A 22,853-nucleotide genomic window follows, 5' to 3' on the forward strand; every position below is an offset into this window, starting at 1 on the left:
GAGAATCAGCTTTCTGATTGAATAATGGAGCCGTCTTTTCTTTCTGTTCTCCTTTTCCTTTTTTCATTAATATCCCATCAGACCTTTGGTTCCCCGTTCTCCTTTAATCATAAGTATGAATAACATGCCTTAATCATCTCTGCTCAGTTGGTCTTGCATGTTTAATCAATACCTGCAGAACTGAACTGCAGCTGTCGTTAATAAATCTCTGAATTATCACCAGATGTCTGTTCGTCTTCTCTCTTCAGCTTTCGCTGTTGCCTTTTTATTTTTCTTGTTGGGTGTGCAGCTGTCATCTTAATTTTTCTGTAATTTTGCATAAGCTTTTAATGCATCTATTCCCAAATGTGTCACAAGAGTTTTCAGGCTATTTGATGTGATTTTATGTGCCCTTGCGTTGCCTCAAAACTTTCATTTTTGCACCATTTCTGCCATGTGCTTTTTTTTCCCCCCCAACTCATTAATCATTAAAATATTTGGGCGCTTTTGTTCCTCCTCTGCATTTTTAATCCTTCCTATTGTTTCTCTCCATCTCTCCACAAATACTATATTTTAAATTTTCTCTCATCTGTTTCCCCTCCCTCCTCCGTTTCTTCTTTTAATCATCTTTTTCTCCAGTGTGGTAATTCTGCCTCATTATATTTCACCTAACCAAGGGGATTTGGAAGTTAGCCTGGCCTCAACCTCTTTCTCTGGCTTCAACTGAGAGCTCGTTATGTTTACCTAAACATCAGTTTAACCCAGTCAGAGTGCTGGCAGACCCCTACAGAGAGATGGGCGTGTAATAATTTAATTTCTCCTTCTATTTCAGAAAGTCTACCTAACTTTTTTTTTTAATTCAATAAAAAGGACACTTTGACATACCTTTCAGGTAAGTGTGTCCTGAAGGACACATCATCATGCAGCACCCATTCACACCTATTAGCAACTATGGCAAAGATGCCATTAAAAAAGCTGCACTTCCAGCCATTAAACAGTCTCACACTGATAACGTTGGGAAATGTCAAAACTTTAATTTGAATGTTTTTATTCGGTGAAGAACCAAATCTCCTGTTAAGTACTAATTGTGAAATTCTCGGTGCAATAATCAGCAAATCCTGCAAGTAAAATACATTTTTGAACTTCATTTTTTTTCAGTTGATTACAGGATAAAAATTATATGATATCCTATTACTTGATTATACTTAAAAAAAAGAAAAAGAAAGGAAAAGAAGAAACCAGAATGAATATGCAATGCAAGTTAGGAAAAGATTTGCTGAACTTTATAAATCAGAAAAAGAAAACAAGACAAAACTTACTTTGACAAAAGGATCTATATTTCAGCTTTCCAGCACAAAGTGACAAGGATGGTAATGAAAGAAAACAGTTTCTGTAGGTTTCAGTAAGTAAACCTCTTAATGATCATTTGATTTTTTTTTGTGATGCTATGTTGCCTCAGAACTAAAGTGCTGTAAACAGAAACCCTTACATTGTTTAAAGATTATGATCAACTCCTGAAAACCTTTATTTCAATCAAATCCAAACCTTGTAAATTATGAGCTTTTATCACAACAAAGTAGCTGGAATTAAATACTTAATTGGAACATTTTGACTTCATTTCTCTGAGGAAATGATCGAGTTAGATTTTGCTAAATACTTGTTTTTCAGGGGGTTATTGTGAATCTTAATGTTTTGGATTAAATTCTTTCCTACAGGTCTGTTTACTGCTCCTTATGAAGGGCTCTTTGGTTTTGTCAAAGTACAATAGTGCTTAAATCCTGCAGTAAGAACTACGACAATTGTAAATAAAAGTTATAAGTTAATAAAACAAAATGAGCAACAAATTACATAACTAAAGCCCTCATGAAATAGTTTTAATATATTAAGCTTTTTGGTTTGTTTCTTGTGAGTAATAATTGTATAAATACATAAGAACACAAGAGTTCAAACTAAAAATAGCAACATAGAAGAAAAACATCAGATTTTGGGGAACCGTCTCCGTTATAGATTGAAATCCATGTTTCAAAGTGAAAGATTAAACTTGATGTTTAAGAGGACGCACTCATTTTCGCTGCACATTCGCTTTGTGATCATGATGGAAGAAAAGCTCATAATTACAACATCTCCAAACAAAATTAAACCAGCAAGATTTCTATGAAAAAGATATAAAAATAATGTGGTTAACAGGAGATGTCAGAATAGTCGGTTCAGGACAAAAAGAGAATCTCATCAAAATAAATTAATGTAGGCAACCCAATTTCCAGCTTCTGCATCTTTACACAAAACAAAGTAAAAAAAAACAAAAAAGCCAAAACAAAAAAACATCTATACTGTCTTGTCTTAATGTAATAAAGTTTTAACCAAAGAACTAATCATTTCATAGCAAGAAGTCTTTTTAAATGTTCAAAATGGGGTAAAAATAAATAAATAAAACATGATTGTTGCTGCTGTGTTTTTTTCACACACGCTGAGTGGTCAAAGTAAAGGATCCAAGTCGTCACTATGAAGACCTTTAGCTGTGTTTTCTGTGAAGTGTTTGCACGTCGATGTCATAAAATATTCACAGCAGAAAACGCATATCTCTTTAAAAATATGAGTGTTCGTTTACACTTATGTTTGACCAGTAAAATCTTGAATCAAAACTGAGTAAACCATAAATCAGAAGCCAAAGCAATGCAATAATAATATTCTTCATATTTACAAACGGAATTAAGCAGATGGTTTAGTTAGAGTTAACTGAGCCTAAGAGCCCAAGAGCAAGTGTTTCAGTATTATGACATCGTCATCAGCAGACTAATACATTCGGCCACTTAAAGCAGAAAACCAGCTGCGTGTGTCCTGACCTGGTTCACAGATGCACGTGTGGCGCTCCCAGACATCGGTGCAGCGGCTGTGAGCTGGACAAGGAGACGAGACACAGGGGTTTCCGACATTACAGCCAGTCTCCACCTTGACAACCCTGGATGGGCGCGGGAGGGCGGGGGCATCCGGCCTCACGCCCAGACGAACTCCCTGCAGGCGAAGCAAGGATGGTGTCGAAGTGAGGTAAGAAATAGCTGAGAAGTGACTGATTTCCTCTGACATTGAAAGCCTCCATCTACCCATCCGCCGAAACATTAAAAATTCAGCGCATTAATCTTCACCTGTATGCATCCTTTTATCCCGTTCTGGACCTCGCCAGAGCCCAGCACTCCTCCGACATGCAGGTGTTTCACTTTCAAGCCGTGAATGTCATTTCCCACAATCACTGTTCCCTAATGGGGGCAAGCAAAGACACAGAGCTGAAAGAGTTAGTTTGATAAGATTGCTGCTGCCTTTATTAATTATTTAAAAATGTATAAAAAAAATCTAATAATCTACATAAGTCCCAAAGTAAGAATTTAAAGATTTAAATGTTCATATCACTTTGACAATTTAACTTTTTTCACACTAGAGCTACAATCATTTTCATTGGGGAAAGTTTGCACACAGTATAATATTTTTTCAGATAAAATCACAAAAGCTTCAATTTATATTCAGCCCGACTGTCACTTTAGAAAACCTACAGTAGTTACAGGGGTACATCTTGACAGGGCTCTGCACATAAGGAGATATTTTTTCCCCCATTCTGCTTTGCAACACTGTATATCAGACTGGATTAAGAGTGAACAGTCTTTGATCTAAACCACCTTATTATAGCTCTGGCTTAATGTTTCAGCTGGTTGCCGTTCTTCCATAAAGGCCAGATTAGTGGAGCGTTTGACTAATATTCATCCTGTTAACATCTGACCTTTGGATTTCTGTAGTTCTTCCAGATTTACCAGATTTGCCTCTTGACTGCTTCACTGAACAATGAGAAGCTTTAACACAGCAGCTGTCTGTATTTATACGGAAATTAAATTAAGCAAAGGTGCATTTATTTGCTACTTGGGTTTTCCAGGTACATTGTGCCACTTTATAGCAGGATCATTATTACCTTCAGTTGTTATAAAAATACTAAATATGTCAAGTATGACTTAAAAGAAATGTTACTTCTTGTTAAGTGCCTTGAAATTGGGCCTCTGTCTTCTTAAAAACTCCTGCTCTTTCTGAAACAATGCCTTCAGGAAGTAATTCACAACAACGCTGCAATATTAACCCTGTAAGAATGTTTTTATCAGCATTTCACTGAGAAGTGGCTCATAAAATGTGCTCAGCCAACAGATGTTCCACCAGGTGTTTGCTAATTGCTGCTGGCTAGTCTGAATGAGCTGAGTGGGGGAGGGATGCCTCTGTGTGGCCGAAACTCTGAAGCCTCAACTCTGAGGAGAGGCTATGTCCACCCAGGGGTGTGTGAGAGATGAAATAATTTCTTAGATATGTATGAAACAAACAGGGTTGGACTTCAGGTATGTTTTTGATGAGGGAATTATATCAGAACATGATGTACAGCTCAAAAGATGTTGATATTACAAGACGCTGCCCCTTTGAGACAATTAGAGGAGTTAATTTAGGGGTATCAGAGTAAAGAGGATGAAAACCAAATGCACAAGACACATTTCAGGCAAACTATTAAAAATGGTCTATCATGTAAAATTTAAATCAAATATATAGATCTAACTGCAAAAAAACTTACAACAATTCAGTGTAGGGTCAATAATCTTCCCCTGAAAACATGACCGACTCTCTTTTTTCAAATGTCAGTAAGATACTGAAGAGAGGTCAGTACTTGGATGACAACCCTGAGGCAAAGCTGACGAGGTGAGTAACTCTCAGGAAGAATGAACATGAAATCAACGAGCTCCATTCATTACTGTTTCAAGGGAAGACGCTCGCATGCATCTTGTAATCCCTGAATGCAACAACCTTTCAGAAATATTCAGGGTTTAATTTTCTCCAGAAATGTTTCAAATCTACAAATGCTTTCTGCAACGTCTAACCTGCGTGTTTTTTTTTCATGCACTTTGAGGAACATCTGCAAAAACAACAGCAAACATGAAAGGCGTTACGTAACCAAGGATCATTTCTGAATCCCGGCAACATGAAACAAGTGTTTATTCGACTTCAGACAAGCCAAAAATGATGAAGCGTATCTGCTTCTCTCCGTACTTACGGGCTGCCCCACGCTTCACACAAACCCAGGCAGACACACACATGGAATAGACATCATCCACCATAATCTGACACAGTAATCCAGCAGAGATTAGGCAAACTGGGATTAGTGTCCCACATCTTGGGGGACTCTGATTCTGTGCAGGGATGTAGAAAACCTGTGCATGCTGCAAACATTTCTATTTAACTATGATTTATACGCCGGCAGGGCGGAATGACAAAATTAATAACGGTTGAATCACAGATTTTGAAACACGACTGGATATCTTTTATTTATTTTAAAAAGCTACAGACAGAAATTCATAGTATCTAAAAAAAAAAAATGCTCAAAAATATTGTTGGTATCCATCTCAGTTAGAGACTCAGTTAGAAGTCTCAATAGTGACGATTTACCTGATAGAGTCCGAAGTCAAGCCGCAGCGTGGCGACGTAGCGCGTCTCGCGGCCGCTGCGGACGTCTCGCAGTTCCAGCTGGAGGTCGTGCCACCGGCCATCTGCCACTTGAACCTGATCCAATCGCAAGCGCACAGGTCTGGTGGCGCCGCGGGTCACTGAGAACACCAGTTGACCGTTCATCACCTGCGACGTAAGAGAGAACGGTAAAACAGAAAAGTAAAACACAAGAACGGGTGAGGACAAAAAAAAAGAAACGGATCCCATGTAAATGTAGCGTCTGATCTTGTGAGCGTGGTCGTGTGTGAAAACAAGAGCATGAAATCTAATGACACTCCTGCCAAGATTCAGAAAATGTAAGAATTTATTTTTTATTTTTTTGGCTTTACAAGAAGGAAAAAGCTCTCATTAGAGCACATTTCACAGCAGTATATAATTTAGAATTAAAACCTAAATAGATCAGCATTGAATGAGTCTGACAGTGAAGTGTTATCACTTTCAGTGCAACTGCAGCCAACACATTTAACCGCCTCCAAACGGTATTTTATATTGTGTGGCAGGATTTAGTCTAAAATAGCTACAAGACAAACTGCTGAAAAGACAAGCAAGAAAATTAGGATGTTATTTATGTTACAGCATTCATGAGAGAATATATTCTCATATAGAAGACAAAAAAAAAAATAGCTAACTAGCCACGTTCTCGTTCACACCAATGTTCAGTACAGTAAAGATGTCTCATTGGGATGTAATCGAATCGCTTGCAATATTAAAACGCACCATTATTGTATCTTTATTGTATATGTTATGTATATGTTACTATATTTCCTGTCAAAGTGAAGTGAGTCTATTGAAGTGTTTTGGCCAGAACACATGACGATGCATAACTCTTATTTTGAAGGAAAGGAAGTAGTTCTTGATTTACCACACTTGGCTAACCATTAGCTAAAATCGCTAAAGGTACCGTCCTCTTCCTAGCTTCTGCTTAAAGGTTCATTCACTGTTTTTATTCTGTCTGAACCAGGGTTGCAAAGATCCAAAATCTTTCCATAGGTTGTTGATCTGGAATGTTTTGAAAATATTCCAGGTGGGAAACTTTAAATTTTTGTTCTTTTACTTGTTGATGCTTTAACGTCTGTCCAGCAATATGAACACCATTTAAAAGGTGGCACAAAATCAAACAATTATGCTAGTAATTAAACAAATATACACGAGATTACCATGTAGATGAAGGATAAATCAAAATTGATTCAATATAAAATAATCTACAATGTGCATGAATTTTAGTGATAGATGAATCAGCATCAGTTATGGTTGAACGGTGAGTCAACATGTAATTCATCGACCACTTTCTGTATAATTTAAACGTCAGGCTTCAGCATGGACTTAATATTTCTGCCTAACCATATTTCAACCTTGATTCACTCATATTTTGATACAGCTGCACAATGAACCGAAGAAAAACAACTCAAACCGTAAAGCTTTTTGGTCGTTTCGGTCTGATTGGTGTAAAAGCAGAGGGAATGACGGTGCGGCTCTACGATCCACTGTGTGAGGTTGTCATAGAGACAAAGTCCTGAGTAGGTGTGCAGTGGGGAATCAACTAACTGTTCCTGGTAAACTTTGGGCTTTTATTAAAACATCAATAGAAACAAACTGCACCCACCTGGAACAGCAGACTGGTGTACTGACCAGCCTGGGCCTGCAGCAGCGTCCCGTCTCTTGCTCTGGTTCTGAACACCAAACCCAGGTACCAGGGTGTGGAGATGGTCACGTCATTCTTCAGGTCCCACCAGAGGGCGCTGTTCCCGAGGAAGCGATGTGGGTGTGGCATGGCTGCAGGGGATTGAGGCGAAAAGTGGGAATATAAACCGCTACCATCAAATGATCTTCATGAACATGTTGTGAATTATGAAACAGGTGTGCTGTAGGGTAATAAAACATAACAGCGATGGTAAAAATGAAGATTTTATTCATCTTTAAGTGATAAAAAAAACAGCTTTACTAAATGATTTCCCTTTAGGGTTGGATGTTTTAACTCACAATCAAGAAGTGTCAGTAAAAATAACTGATTAATAACCAGTTGGCATCCGCCTGAGCAAAACATTGTCCAACCATAGAGGAAATCAGCCTGTGTTCATCTTTGTCCAATTATAGCCCAATAAATAAAGCCAAACATCCAGGAAAAGTTTAGGTAGTTTTCAAAGATACTTCTAAATACAGCAGTTTTTGATTGTCCTTTTTTGCCTTAATTACATCCATATGATTAAACTTCACCAGGCCTAACTCTACAGATGCACATGGTTCTTCTCAATCCTTACATTTTCTGAAAGCCATCAGCTGTGAATGTGAAATAATAGCTCTGCAGGAAAGAATGAGCAAGAACAAAGGAAAACACCAACGAACGAATGTCTTAGCGCTCCTGACGATGCATGACTGAGGAAGGAAACGTGCAGCTGAAGAAGGAAAGTCTCGGCATTCACACCTCAGCTTAAACATGGCCAAGTGATTACAGCCATTACTTGATTTACTATTTCACAGAAAGATTATATCAGACTAATATTACAGTAGATTAATGATAGCGCAATTATTAACACAACATGTAATAATTGTGTTATTGCATGTTGTGTAATAACACAACATGTTAAACCACTTACGTGGTTATAAACCACTTACATGGTTTATAACCACGTAAGTGGTTATAAACAGATGAAGGCTCTTACTGTAGCTGCAGTCCTTCCCTCCATAACCTAGAGGACAATCACAGGAGAAGGTCTCCCAGCTCACCCGGCAGGTTCCCCCATTCTGACACGGGTTGGACTTGCAGAACGGGTGTTTGGCACTGCAACCTGCAAACAACAACACAAATAAAAAAAGGTTGCCTTAAACACTGCCTGCAGAGAAATGCAACACGTGCAGCAGAGCAGATTATTAGGGATTAGTATGTTTTGTTTTAGTTGTTTAAAGAAGTCTTGATAACTAATCTTTAAATTTCAGACGTTAATATTAATATTAATTATTAATATTAAGAAAATGAGGTTACTGTTCTTTTTTGTAATTATGTTTAAATTCTTACATCAATATGTTGATGAATGTGTCTGTTGAATAAGTGCTTGCTAAAAAATGTTTGAAATTAAGGGAAATAATTTTTTTTGATTGACCTTTTGTAGCCTTTTAGATGGTTTGGACTTTACTTTTTCAGTCTGTTTAAATGTTGCTGCAATGCAGCAGTATTTGTGTTCAATATTTTAAAATGTGGTTCTTTTTTAAAAAAGAACCACATTTTCTTTTTATAAAAGGCGTTTATATAAAAGAACATCTTTTATATATATAAAAAAACATTTTAATTAGCTATCAAGGAAAATTTGGTAGCATGTAGTTTTCTCAGTTTTTCAAGAGTCAAATAATTGGCCTTGTTTACTGCATTTGTTTTCGTCTTTTGATACAATTAGGACATTTCTATGCCATTCCTGCTTAAACTCTTGGTGGGGATTTTATTAGCAGGGTTTTGGTCTTTATCAAGGGTAAAGACCAAAGCATGCTGACCTTAGCCATAGTGCCAAATGGTCATACTGAACTGATTATTTATGTATCTGAGCAGCGACTTATGTGCTGTGCAAAAGTTTCAAAATGATACCTATACACATATGGTAATTTCTTGACTTTGGAGTTTAAAAAGACAAAAGAGAAAGACTTAGCAAAGCATAATTCTATATTTATAAAATTATTTTCTTTTCTTAATGACACAAATGACAAAGTCACTCTCTTATGTTTTGCATCTTGAATGGCATAAATACTATGAGTCACTGTATGCATAAGACTAAACAAAATAAGGGATATGAAGCCTTATCCTTTAATGTAATTAAATTCTGGGCTTTAAGATCGTTAGTCATGCTATATTTCAATTCCTGGTGATGTCACAAAATGCAAACCTGAAGGCAAATAAACTAGATAGGATTATTCTGCGTGCTGTTTTCTTCAAAAGAAGATTACAATAAATAAACTATTACAATAACCTACATCTGTCATTTGTTTATTAAAAACAGCTAAGAATCTATTACATTTCTTAACATTAATTCATGCATCAAGGCAATATATTGCAGTAGCAGCGCTGACCTGGAAGTGTCCCGTTGTTAGCGATAAATCCAGCCAGATCCAGCGCCTTGCTGTCAATGTGCAGGTCTTTCATGCAACCGATAAACTCCCTGCTGCCAAAGGGAAAGTTGTCAGGCACATTGGGGACTCCACCCAGAAATAAAGGGCCAGTCAGATCCAGAGACCTAAGAAACAAGAGGGGGATTAAAAAGAGAGAAAATATGAGTAAAAGGGAATAAAATCTGAATTAAAGAGTGGGAGGGAGATGAATGAAAAACAAAAAACAAAAATCAGGAACCTGATAAGTGTAAAGGTGCATATGTGAGAAAGGGATTTACATACTCAACAGATTAAATGTGACATCAAAGGTGAACATTAAAAACAACCAGATTTAGAGTTCAGGAGAGACGAATGTAAAAGGCCGGGACGCTTTTTGGAGAAAACTTCGGGTCACCGAGGAGGAGACGTGTTGGAAAAGTTGAGGCAGAACAGAAAGCAGATGGTGAACATACAAAAGATTAAACATGAGTTACAGCAAATCTCTGGAGCACTGCAGGAAACAGAAAGAAGTCAAACATGAAGAACTGTAGATGTTAGTGGACATCAAAACATAGCAAGATAAGAGAAAATGGATCCCTGTGGATGGGACAGGAGAGAGAGACAGAAACAAATAAAAGATTAAATAATGATAGAGGGAAAGCGTAAAGACAAGATGAAGATGTTGACGGCAGCTCTGAGAAAATGCTGTCTGTTCAGCATGTTTATCTTTACTGAAGAATGAGCTTTCATCCTTCTTCAGAACTATGACCAGAAGTGCTGAACGCCAGGAAACAGACAGCGGAGAATGTTTTATAAAAGCAAGAAGACAAACGATACCACAGCGTCAAACACACGAGAGCTTAAGTAACAACTGGAGCAAATATCAACAGAAAGAGTCATTAGCAAAGGATGTGGAGTCTGCATCAGAGGAGGCTGAGCTGGTAATGGATAAATGGAAAAGAAAAAAACGCGTTGAAGTGAAGTGAGTCTTCGGCCTTCGTCTTTGATCAGTCTCCTCTTCCTCCTGCGTTCAGGACACAGTGAGGCTGATCAGAGGACAGAGATTCACTCTGTGGCACGATGCCTTCTGAGCCACTGGTCCTGCATAAACTGTCTGGGTTTTATGCACCTGTTGGTGCATCTTATTTCATATATTCATAAAACAGATTGCAGTTCCTTAAAAATTTATTTATTCCCCTTGAACGTTTTCACACTTTGGACATTTTGGATGGAGTGTGTAGTGTTTTTTTTTTTTTTTTACTAAAGATGGAAGTTTATATGTTGTGTTCAAATATTCTCACACCTGAGCTGTGGATCTCTGCGGCTCCTCCAGAGTCGTAATGGACCTCTTGGCCGCTTCTTATTTTGCAGTCTCTCATTTTAAATGAGCAGCAGTGTGTTAGTAGTTTGCACTGGTGCCATGCTTTTCTATTTGTTCTGTGAGATGCTGAAAGCTTGGTGTATTGTTTTTTTTTTATCAATTTAAAAACTCCTCTACAGTCTTTATGAAGCTGTTTGTTCAACAATGTTCTCTAACAGCCTTTACTGAAATGTTTGACAGTATTTACCAAATTAGATTGCATTTGGAGACATTGGTGAATACTTTTGCAAGGGGTTTCGTGAGTTCGCAGAAATGACGATGTAGAGCATTGATATACAGATGTAAAAGAAATATTCAGACAGACAATTAATAAGGATAATTAATAAGGAAATCTCTTTGCTTCAGTATCGCTTTTACTGCTTCAGTTTCCCCACAAAATTCCCTCAGTTGCCTCTTTGCAAAGATTAGACCTGGGAATCCTTTCTGGCTGGCTTCAGAGCAGGATTTTAACAGATTAGACAGAGTAAATCTGAGCTGGATTATTTTACTTCTCCAGTTTTTGTTTGCTAAGAAAGAGGGCAATGTGCTCACTAACCTGACTAGAAACCTTAGTAGGTTTTTAGGTGAAACAAAATAATACCAAGCAATGCAGTAATTTGCACCAGTGATGAGAAGCTTTTCCAGTTTTATGAAATTCACGATTGAGATTTATTATTTTTTTTTTAATTTGCTAGGAAATATTGTTTTTCAGCACACCACGAAACAGTAATTCAACAAATACCTAAAATTTGCCTAAACAAATACCGGGATACTTTCTGTAGCTGAGTCGTTTTAAAACTAATCTAGTGGCTCACTGCCAGCTGGGCTGACACCAGTAAACTTTATTGGATTTTTACTTTGTGGAAATTACCTCTGAATAAACACTGAGGGCCTTGATCAGTCCCAGATTATATTTAATGAAAGCTATCTGTGCGACGCCGCCGCCACCTCTTGTGCAAACACCACTGACAGCGCAGGGTTGGCAGCAATTAAGAGGTTTTCAGTCAGTGAACCAGAAATAAAATCTGTTCCTAAACAGATGAGGTTTAAATCAAGGTAGTATAGAGGAGAGCATATTCTCTTAAAATAGATATATAAAGGTTTCAAACTGTGACCAGTTTTCAGTTAGTTCAGACTCTTAGTTTATATTTCTTAGTCCAAAAACCATTGAGTTTATTGTGATTCCAGTTCAGATCAATTTAATCTGCATCAGTTGACTCCTGAATATTTTCACAAGTAAAAACTTTGGTTTTTGTGTTCTGGTGGAAATCCTCACTATTGGTCACATTTTACATCTGCCTGTGGTTCCATAAAAATAGAAAATAAAAACAGTGAATGTATCAAGAATAGCATAAAACTAAAGATAACCAAAGAGCAGAAATTAATTTTTTAAAAGCAACTTCTTAATATAGCAAATTTACTCCTAGTAGATTAATAACTAAGATTATTTCATTCAAATAAAATGTTTGTGAAATTAAACAAAACAAACATCATACAAAATATTATAAAACAATTTGAAAGTTATTTTTCTTTTGTATTGATATTTCAGAAAAATCTAAAATTATGTGTACCCTTCTCAATAATTAACACAAATACTTGGTTTACAGAAATCAAACCCTAACAACAGGCACTGAGGAGCTTTGTGCATGTTTCCACTGGGATTATAACAATTTACCAAAACAGCAGAGATGTGATTGTGGCATTAAAACCAGGTGAGTAAAATCAATATATGCAGAACAGCTGGGAGAAAATCAGAGCAGAGAGCCGGGAGAAGGAAGAATAAGGAGAGAGAAACTGAATGGAAACCGAGAATCTAAATACTAACACAAGTTAACCCAAACAACTGCAACAGGAGGAAAGTAGGGAAACAAAGAGAGAATAAAGAGAGGCTCAAAAAAGATCTATATACCAGGATATACTATATACTCACTTCTTGCTACTGGTCTGTTTGCCCTGTGCAGCACAGCTATAGTTTCCAAGCTGCATACCGAAGCGAAGCGAGAGAGCCGTGTCGCAGTCATCGATGCTCACCACGGCCACCTTCTCGTCAGAGGGACCCTGGGCTTCTCCGATCAAACTGCGTCTGGGCTGAACACATACATTCACATACGCAGGATTAAAAAGCAATCCAAAGAGCTAGAAGAGAATGAAACAAGTTGAGTTAGGATGACATGCAGGACAGAGAACAGATTCTGCTTGTTAAATCTAAGAACCACGACTGAGAAACACTGTGCTACAGTAATAAATAAAAAAAAAGGTGGGTGGGAATCATAGTTAGTGTGACAAGAAGTAAAAGCAGACATTTAGCAAAAACAAAGAACAGCAGGGAGAAGATATTCCTAATCTTTTCATCGGGTTTTTAGTTTTAAAAAGGGAAAGCTTGACAGGATGTAAGGAAGAGGGATGTTTTTGGGCATCATGACACACATTCATACTCACATAGCGTGTAGCCGGCTGAAGAAAATGAAACAAACAAACAAACAAACAAAAAACAATGTAGAAAATTAAAAAAGATGTGCAGCAAATATGCAGGAGAATAATGGGGACAAGCAAACGCCCACATAAAAAAATAAGCGCACGCAGAAACAAATTGTCTCAAGCCAAAGTGCTCCGTCAGCACCAAAAACTTTTCTGCCAACATATCAGAAGCACGAACAACAAGCGAAACACGAACTGAGGCGTTATGCCATCCGACAGGAATCGGATATCAAAGTCGAGGGATGAAAACTGTGGAGGTTCACGGGGAGTGGTGGCGACGCGCGGCAAACCCACCTTGTTGTAGTAATGGATGTGAACCGTGTGCCAGTTTCCGTCGCTCACGCCACCGAGCAGGAAGGGGCTCACCTGAGTGGATGACTCACCTGGAGGCGGACGGAGGAAGACGTGTTAAACCCGAGCAGGCGGCATCGTAGCTGTGCCTGTTCGTCACAGAAACGCTTTACTTTGAATGTGGCCTGCTGTATGTCCCGATTAAAATAAACGCGCACATTTACAGCGATATACGCAACTCTATGTGCAAAATAAATGAATTTTCATTCAACAACATCTTTGTTTTGACTCAAAGCGTTTCCTCCCTGGAGGCACAAGGAGACAGATAATTAGATATTATCGTCCCTGCAGGGAAATTCCTTTCCAACTGCCTGCACATGTTCATGAGGCATGAACAAAAATTACAGCTTTATGAGAAAAATACAGTAGACGTATGCGCTATATTTACACTCCCGCAAAGCTTCCTTCCGGGAACACAAACAGTGTTGAGCAGAGCCTCACTCCTCTGCTGATGACGTACCTGTGGAATATTTGAAGACCACTTGTCCTTCTTGGATCTCCAGCGCGATGAAATCGTGTTTCTCATTGAAGCGTCCATTGTAGAAGAGAAGGCCGCTCTTCTCCAGAGTGGCAAAACTAGACAAGACACACACACACACACACACACATGATTCATCCAATAAGTATTAGCGAACAGACATTATCATAGTTTTACGAACTATCATGAAGGCTAACTGGATACAACCCAACCGTCCCAAGAGAATATATTTTTAACTCCACCAATGTTAAAGGTCAGGTTCGGCTGTGTTCAAACTAAGAGTTAATTAATGTGTGATACGGCTGAATAAACCATAAAGTCTAGAAGGTTAAACTTTATACAGTTACAAATCCTTGTTAATGTTTTCTTATGGTACAGAAAAGCTGCAATGTGTAGAAATCTACAGAGAAGAAAAGCTTTCTATGGAACGTAAGATAATCTGTCATAAAACCTTATCTGGGGACAATTTCTCGCCTACATGAACTCCAGTCTCATCCTTGTGCATCCGACGTGTCATTGTGCCATCTTTTAATGCATGCAGATCAAATCTCTACATGCCTCCAGAAACAGCAGGAAAAAAAAGGGAACATCCTGACCTTTGTCTGCAGAGTTAATGTATCAGAGATGCACACAACTAGAGGGAGCAAACATATGCAAAGAAGCTTGCTTTACATCTTCTAGATAGCGTAATTACTGTTGGGGGAAATTCATTATTTGAACTCCTCATCAAAACGAAGTGACTTATTCCCACTAGCAATAAAACTGCATGAATAAATATTATGTCGTCGTTATAAATTCCTTTTCCTAAAACTGGTTCAACTCGTCAGTCGGCTGTGACTTCAAGCAGAGCTGAAGAAATGAAAAATGTCTGAAAAAACAAAGCAAAACAAAACAAAAACAGCTTGTAGACTCACATTTTTCTCCAACTGGGCTGTAAATACGTTTCTACCTCAGGGTAAAACATTGTGTTTTCATATTTCAATTCAGCAGCGCAATAATTACCAATACTTTAACACAGTGGGTTACAAATACAAAAACCTTTGTAGTTGTAAACAGAGATCTAACCTATGTCACAAAACACAGAAAGTCGAATAAACTTAGAAACTACGACTGTGGCGTCCGTTTCTAAGCTCTTAATCTCATGTTTCAGGGGAAACTGATTTATCGCTTATTGCAACAGAGCTAGGAGCGGCCAGCATCAATCGGTCTATCTTCTATAAAGGAGTAACGTTAACAGATTTGTTAAAAGCTCATAAATTAAGTCTCTTCTTAAGAAAGACCCCCTGTTAACCCTTAACTTCATTCCTCCACTTATCATCGCTACACAAATGGACGCCACAAATCAATAGAACAAATCAGATGCAGCGCTTTAAGGCACCAACGACTGACGTCTCCCAGAAACCACTAATGGTGGCCGTACCAGGCCAGCAACAACCCCACGGGCAACATCACCTTAGCAACTATCGTTAGATGACTTCACCCATGGCAACCATCCCATAATCCTGCATGGCCACTCCTTGAGATCTCCCTTGGAGAGCTAATCGGCATGTTAAGAGGCTGCAGACAGATGAGCGTGGGGGTCGTAGCGTACTATTAGAGTTAATCAAAAGCAGACAAGCAAGACTGGAAACTATAGTTAATTGGTAGCTTATTAGTAAACAATGTTCTGGCAAGCTCATAAGCCTTTATATATGCATTCATTTACTTCACAGAAGTAAAAACAAATCTTTTTATTAGCCTTTGGTAATTAAATAAGTTGGATATTTATGTCTAATGTCATGAAAAACAAAAAAAACAAAAAAAAACAACTTATCAGCTCTGATAACCGAGCTTTTTATTTAAGAATAAGGTCACCCATGTTTAAGCCTAAAGAACAGGAGACAAAAACGGGAATGAGATGTAAGATAAGAACATACATTTTAAGGACAGGAGGCCAAGGAGACGCTACTGAAACCAGCAATGGCTAGAATAGTTAAAGAAAAGTGTGTGGAGAAAACGTCCCTCCTCAATGGAGGGAGTCGGCAAAGATGAGTAACAAGATTGATCTCACATACCGATGAAATAAATAGATAAAAGAAAAGATGCTCTGTGAGGGAAGCCAGAATCAAAGACGAATTCTTCTGCATCTCAGTCTGACGGAGGCTGGATGATGAGGTACGGGAGCAGACAGGAGACAAGCTACAAAGGAAGACTTTCTAATTGTGCGCTTTAAGCTCTACTGACCTCAGTGAAATGGAGAGGTGAAATCTCTGCCTGAGGCCCCGGAACATGGCAAAGGATTTGGGTGGGAAGGACCTGGCGGTGACGGTGCAGTACGGCCGCTCATAGCCTCCCAGCGGACACTCGCAGCGGAAACCTCCGCCAGAAAGCTCCCGACACGTCCCTCCGTTACGACACACGCCGGGCACGCACCGACCCTGCCTCCGGTCCAACTCACATCGGTCACCTGAAGGAAGGAAAGTAAATCATCATTTTACATGTTAACGAATGAAACAACTGAAATGAAACCTCTAGAAAATACACATTTGCTGTAAAACAGTTCTCATTTCACACCAGAGCTTCTACACTGTGGAATGATATATGGAGTTATTAGATGTTTCAAAAAAGAAGGAACAAACACCCTGAAATACAGAGATCCTTTTCAGGAAGTATTTCTTTAAAGTGGGATAAAAAAAAAAAAACAAGCCACTGAAAAAAGCAGATGCTTTAGGCGAACATTGTTCAGACGGGCAGATCTTTACCTCTGTGACAAACATTCTGGTTAATACTTGTGGCTCAGATTAAACACTTTAAAACGAGGCTGATGAGGCTGCATGAGGCACTAAGTGAATGCTCAGGGAGAATGCAGCAGAAAGGGTCAGAATAGCAGATTAAATGTATTCTAATCCTGAAAAACGTGTAGCTGGATTATTATATACTACCTGTCCGAAGTTTAGTCACACTCTTCAGGGGAATAGTTAATGGATTTATTATGGGCTCCTAATGATTTATATCAACCTTTTTTTTTTTTTCATTTTGTGCAAAAAAACTTTAATATGTTCCTTTTTTAAAGACATGAACATTAAACACAGTAAAGTAAAGTCAGAGCTTGTCTCTTCAAAAACCAGTCATATAGAAATCCTTAATAAAAGGCACTGAGTGCAACTGACTTACATACGAAGGGTTTATGGTAAGGAGAGGAAAGACAGGCTTTTAAAAAAGTTCTTAATTCAAGCAGTGATAAACCAGGTTGGTCGTTTCTCCGCACCAAACACTTGACATTTATTTTACTAATTGGGGGAAAATGAAGGTAAAGCTATTTACAAGAGTTCACCTGCTGGTTTTGCCGGGTGGAGGAAGCACTAATTAGAGAAAAGAAGAGCCCACTTGGTTAATATGTGTTCCTGTTATCGAACAGAAGGGTGAGCTACTGACTGATGACAGAAACATCTGGTGAAAGATGTATCCAGTCACAATGTCTTATGGGGAAACATGACTAGCATCATCAGCTCATCCTGATCAGATTTTACCCAAATGATTTCAACTCACTTCTTTCAATGTGGAACAGCACAATGGAGCATCTCAACATAGGGATTCATGATCCCTTTTCTTCAGTCGTGACCCAGAAAAGACAAAAGGTCAGTCAGAGTGAAGACAGACCAGAAAATCTGGAGTTTAATGTTTTCAACAAGAAAGACCTTCTCAGTGCCTGTAATACTGCAAACGTTGCACCAACCTGTCCAACCTTCTCCAAAACCACCCACGTGGAAAAAACAAATTACACCTTCCTCTCAATGACTATGCCATGAGATCCTGTTATTGAACATGTTACTCTGGCCACATGGGCGTGAATGTTGAATATTCCGCGGTTCATAAGCTCCTAAAGACCCGGGAAATTGATCATGTCTTTTGGTTTTGAAAACAGAGAAATTCAGATATGCAATCAGCTAATCAGTCTCTCTGCTGCTCTGTGGATCATCAAATACTGTGTGGGACTTGAAAACCTTCTGATGAGTTAAAGAAGGTTTTCCAACATGGGAGTTTTTATTATTATTTAACACGTATGGCAGTGGTTTATCAGAATGCTAAAAAATGTCCATTCCTCTTTGATTAGAGAATGGATGAAGCTATGCTAATTTCTAGCCGCGGTAGCATCAGGCTAATATTTTCCATTCCTTTCAAAAGAAATCAAAATTACATTTGAAAGTTTCCTCCTTAAAGCCATGAGATATTCTGAGGCCGTTTGAAGCTGAAGCTGCGTCTCTGCAGGATAAAAAGAGAAAGAAACATTTTTCTGTTTCTTTGGAACTGGGTGGCAAAACAAAAACAGCATGAACAAATCTGTAGACGGGAATAAACACAAATTTGGCTGCGAGTCAAGAAAGTGCTAGTCTGTAAGTTTGAGCCCCTCTTGGTCCCACACACACACACGCACACACACACACGCAAACAGAAGCACTGCAGAAATAGGTACATAGGGAAGCACATTGACTTTCTCTTTTCACCTTTCCTTGAGCGCATTTGGACACACACACTGTCTGACATTTAGCAGCTGCACACAAAGAACACCCACACACACTGCCCCCTCACATCGGCAGAGCAGACGAGTTTGAAAGTAGCCTAAAGACAGATGGCTCCTTGAGGACCCACTTTAGAACCTGCTGACGGCCCCAGAATACACACAGACAGTGAGATACCAGACAAAACCAAACCAAATTGCTAACACATCAATAATTAACACAATGCAGATATATTTTATATCCGAAACGGACATAAACACTTTATTTCCCTCTCTTTCTACCTCACACACACACACATCAACACATACATGGATCATTGCCCCTGCCCTCGAGGCTGTCGGGTTTGATCATGTAACTGTCTCTGCTGGCACTTTGTTTTCGCTGCTTTTAGATGCCAGAGAAGCCGCTGGCAGCGACCTCACATCTTTACAGGGACACACACAGACACACACACACACACATGCGCACGCACGCATACAGCACTGCAGCTGTGAGTCAATAAAAGTCCTCACCTTTCCCTGTGATCAATTAGATGTAAATTTGACACGACACACGCAAGACACAGCCACTTCCAGACCACCATCCCACATGCAGTGGAAAAACACACATTCTGGGAAACGCATAAAGATTCTGCAGGGCGACTCAAAGGAACACACCGAGAGGAAGGCTGGAAGAGCTCACAAAGTCATGTCTGATTCACATGTTGATACGGAGTCTGTCTGACACAGGACAAATCGAATGGCACACTGTTATTTCTAAAGCTTTTGGAGCTTTTACAAGAACATTCAGCTGCTTCGTGTCATTTCTCTCCAATCTCTGCAGTCAGCAAGTATTCGCTGGACTCTTGATCATTTCCTGTTGATTCGAACCATGATTTCTCCTTGCAAATGTCTTCTGAACCATTTCACTTTTCAAGAAATCCAGTCTGTTGACGGGACAACTGTTAGCGGTGTGTTCACAAACCTCGCCTTTTTTGAAAGAGTGTTGAGAGAGAGAGAGACGGAACCCACTTCTGAAGGTCCTGTTTGTAGTTTGCAACGAGTCACCTTTGGGATGCAGCAAACAAGCAGAAGCACAGCTTAGCCCAAATGCTATGCTTTGACCACCCTGAACACACACTGCCCACTTTGAAACACGATGGAGGTGGTATGATGTTGTGGGGATTCTGTTTCTGCCAACAGAGAGAAGATACGAGGCCAACAACAAACAATCTGAGCTACAAAGTGATGATTCAGATCAAACGTGTCAATTCTTTTTGTTGAGTCCATCACCAAAATGTTCCCAATAAATCATTGAAGTTTGTGTTTTTGAACAAGATAAAAATGTGAAAAAGTTTATCAGGGTGTTAATATTTGGTAGTATAAAGCATCAAATCTGTGTAAAAACAATATAATAAACCCGCTGCATTTGTTAGCACCCATCTGATCTCATCAATTAATAAGTGATCTCTGTTTCTCGAAGGCTCTCGCCGTTTAATCCGAGCCGCGTTTTCTTCCATATATCACTCTCTCGCAGTTTGTCCACTCTGCTTTTAATCACCCCGTTTCTCCGCCTCACTTAATTTGCCATGGCTCCGGGCGGGCCCGTATCTTCCCGATTTTGGCTGACAAGCACTCTCTCTTTCACACCGCGGCTGCATCAACCCCCCCTGGGGGGTGCGAACGCTCTCACCCATACAGAGAGACACTCAGACACAATCCCAGCTCAGCTTACAACGACCCGGGGACGATTCAGAATGATCACATCTGTCTGGCCGTGTTTTGCCTTCCCTCGTACCGTCGGTCATCGCAGGTTAAGTCTACACTCGCCTGTGAGTGCACACAACGGGGAAACAATGATATTGAAAAAAAAAATAAGTATATAGACTGGGAGAACCACCACTCCATATTCCTGCCTTTGTTTGCAGCAACCGCTCATCCGTAGAGACCCTCTCATTAATATTAAAATAAATAAATACGCATTAATACTCATGAATTATGCGTGAGGTGAGACCTTAACACAGACAACTACAAACGCATCCACACACACACACACACACACACACACACACACACACACACACACACACANCACACACACACACACACACACACACACACACACACACACACACACACACACACACACACACACACACACACACACACACACACACACACAGACGCAGACATACACTGTTTATTATGCACACAGAGTTGAGCTCAAGTTGACAGACAGACAGAAAATAAATTGGCTGAAGGAAGACAGTCAAATAGGCAAAAAATAAAACATATGTGCAGATGCACAACATCAAAAAGAGAACAAACAGAAATCCGCATCCAGAGGAATGTATACCTTGTGATTATAGTTAGAAAACCAGCAGACATAGTTTCTCAGACTGAATCAAAGATGGGTTTAATTCTTGTCTCATAAGGCGTTAACTCCATCGAGGCTCCCACTGATCAACAGCAGCGCGACACACACAACACGAGAGTAGTGAAATGGTGTGGGGTTCCTCATGCAGATGGACACAAAGGTCAAGCGATTACAAAACAGTGGGAGTCCTATTGCAAGAAAGCACTTTGAAATTCATGCAAAAAAAAAAAAGCACACATAAGCTGCATGCACAGATGGTTTTTAATGAGCATACCATAATGGAAGCGAACACGCCCACACAGCCACGCAGGCGAGGTGGCATTTAATAGAAACATGCAGCCGAACAAAGAAGAGCATATAGAGTGAGACGCGTCACGCAGACAAGCCCTACTGAAGGCAAACGGGGAACATTACAGCAACATGTCAGGTGGGATCATTAAACTTTTTACTCCACTTCACTGCCACTAATAACTGCTTTGGCAGTCCCAGGTTTTAACAAACATAAAGCAGTTTGACAGCTCCATTGACTGTAATTGGGTCGCTTAAAATGTTTAGCAGCACAAAGAAGAAGAGAGAAGACTAGTGTGTGTGTGCGTGTGCGTGTGTGTGTGTGTGTGTGTGCGTGTGTGTGTGTGTGTGTGTGTGTGTGTGTGTGTGTGTGTGGGTGGGTGTGTGCGTTTAGATATAGATAAACGCTACATTATACTGGGTGTGAGCAGGTTTATGGAAACGGCCTCAGACCGTTTTGATGGTTTTAAGTCATTTGATGTGACTCTTTGACTGTTTGCTATGGGAACAAAGAGTGATACAGCACTCCCCCGTCCTCAGGCTGTTGTTGTACACTGCTGGTCAGCTGGCTGAAAAAGACAGCTACTATCGTTTTTCCTCGCTTTCAAGCAGATCAATTTGGCCGTTTGGGAAAAGTATTCAAGCCGTGAAAAACACAAGCAGTTGTGATCTGCAAGCTAAAGGAGTACAGCTCATTGTTGAAACTGTCAATGTGTCATATTGTTTTTGTGGTAAAATGAATACATTTTGTTTTAAGCTGAAACAGAGTAAACAAAGCATATTTTTATAGTAATTCAAGTGTTTTTTTTTGTTGTTTTTTTTCCTTAATATTAATTTACACAGATGTTTAGCACCAAAGTATATAAGATTTTAAGAAGTTATGGTTTATTTATTAATTTTTGTTACAGTTTAAAGTCTTCTGATCCTAAAATAAATGCTGGAGTGATTGGTGTTTTCTCCAGATTTGTGAACCAGTGAGTAATGCTCTTCTATAATAGAAATGCTTTTTGGAACCAAAACCAAAGCTTTTCTGTACTTTCGACTCCAAAATCCTTTATTGGAACCAAAACGCTTTTCTACATACAAAAAAATACATATATAAAAACATAAACAGTTATACCAAAGCTAAATTACCAGCAGTTACCCTGATTTAAACAACGGTTAATAAATTAAGAGTGCTAAGCTGCTAAGTGCAGGCTAGCTACCTTTGCATATAGCCTAACTAACTAACCAGCTACATCAACGTGTTCAGCATGAGAATCTCATTTCAGCTCAATATTTCCATGTATCCCATCTACGTTTTCACTGCACAATCCAGCTTGTGCGAGTCTCACACCTTGTCCAGAATTCAAGAAACATATCAAGACCTCAGATTAGTTTTCTGCTCCCAGTTTGGATTTATTGCTTCATTAATCTAATGTTATGTTCTCACGTTCCCTCCCTGCATCCTCATGTTTCTTACTTTCTTACG

The 22,853-nt window shown here is 39.2% G+C and overlaps 1 protein-coding gene across 3 annotated transcripts in view; it reads right to left on the reverse strand.

Annotated features, from left to right (window-relative positions):
• celsr3 (cadherin, EGF LAG seven-pass G-type receptor 3) overlaps window positions 1-22,853 on the reverse strand; it is a 108,210-nt gene that overhangs the window by 44,598 nt on the left and 40,759 nt on the right. For 2 of the 3 annotated variants that reach the window (XM_017305689.1, XM_008413213.2), the window contains exons 4-14: window positions 16,464-16,686; window positions 14,223-14,338; window positions 13,706-13,794; window positions 13,373-13,387; window positions 12,864-13,021; window positions 9,556-9,719; window positions 8,163-8,288; window positions 7,106-7,275; window positions 5,443-5,628; window positions 3,123-3,233; window positions 2,823-2,991 (exon numbers count right to left, since the gene is read on the reverse strand). In XM_017305689.1, the coding sequence (XP_017161178.1) occupies window positions 2,823-2,991; window positions 3,123-3,233; window positions 5,443-5,628; window positions 7,106-7,275; window positions 8,163-8,288; window positions 9,556-9,719; window positions 12,864-13,021; window positions 13,373-13,387; window positions 13,706-13,794; window positions 14,223-14,338; window positions 16,464-16,686 (1,527 nt within the window). The remainder of the gene's footprint in view (window positions 1-2,822; window positions 2,992-3,122; window positions 3,234-5,442; window positions 5,629-7,105; window positions 7,276-8,162; window positions 8,289-9,555; window positions 9,720-12,863; window positions 13,022-13,372; window positions 13,388-13,705; window positions 13,795-14,222; window positions 14,339-16,463; window positions 16,687-22,853) is intronic. The other variant, XM_008413214.2, reaches the window with a different exon arrangement.

The sequence above is a fragment of the Poecilia reticulata genome, linkage group LG7 (genome assembly GCF_000633615.1).
Source record: "Poecilia reticulata strain Guanapo linkage group LG7, Guppy_female_1.0+MT, whole genome shotgun sequence".
NCBI classification, from domain to species: domain Eukaryota; kingdom Metazoa; phylum Chordata; class Actinopteri; order Cyprinodontiformes; family Poeciliidae; genus Poecilia; species Poecilia reticulata.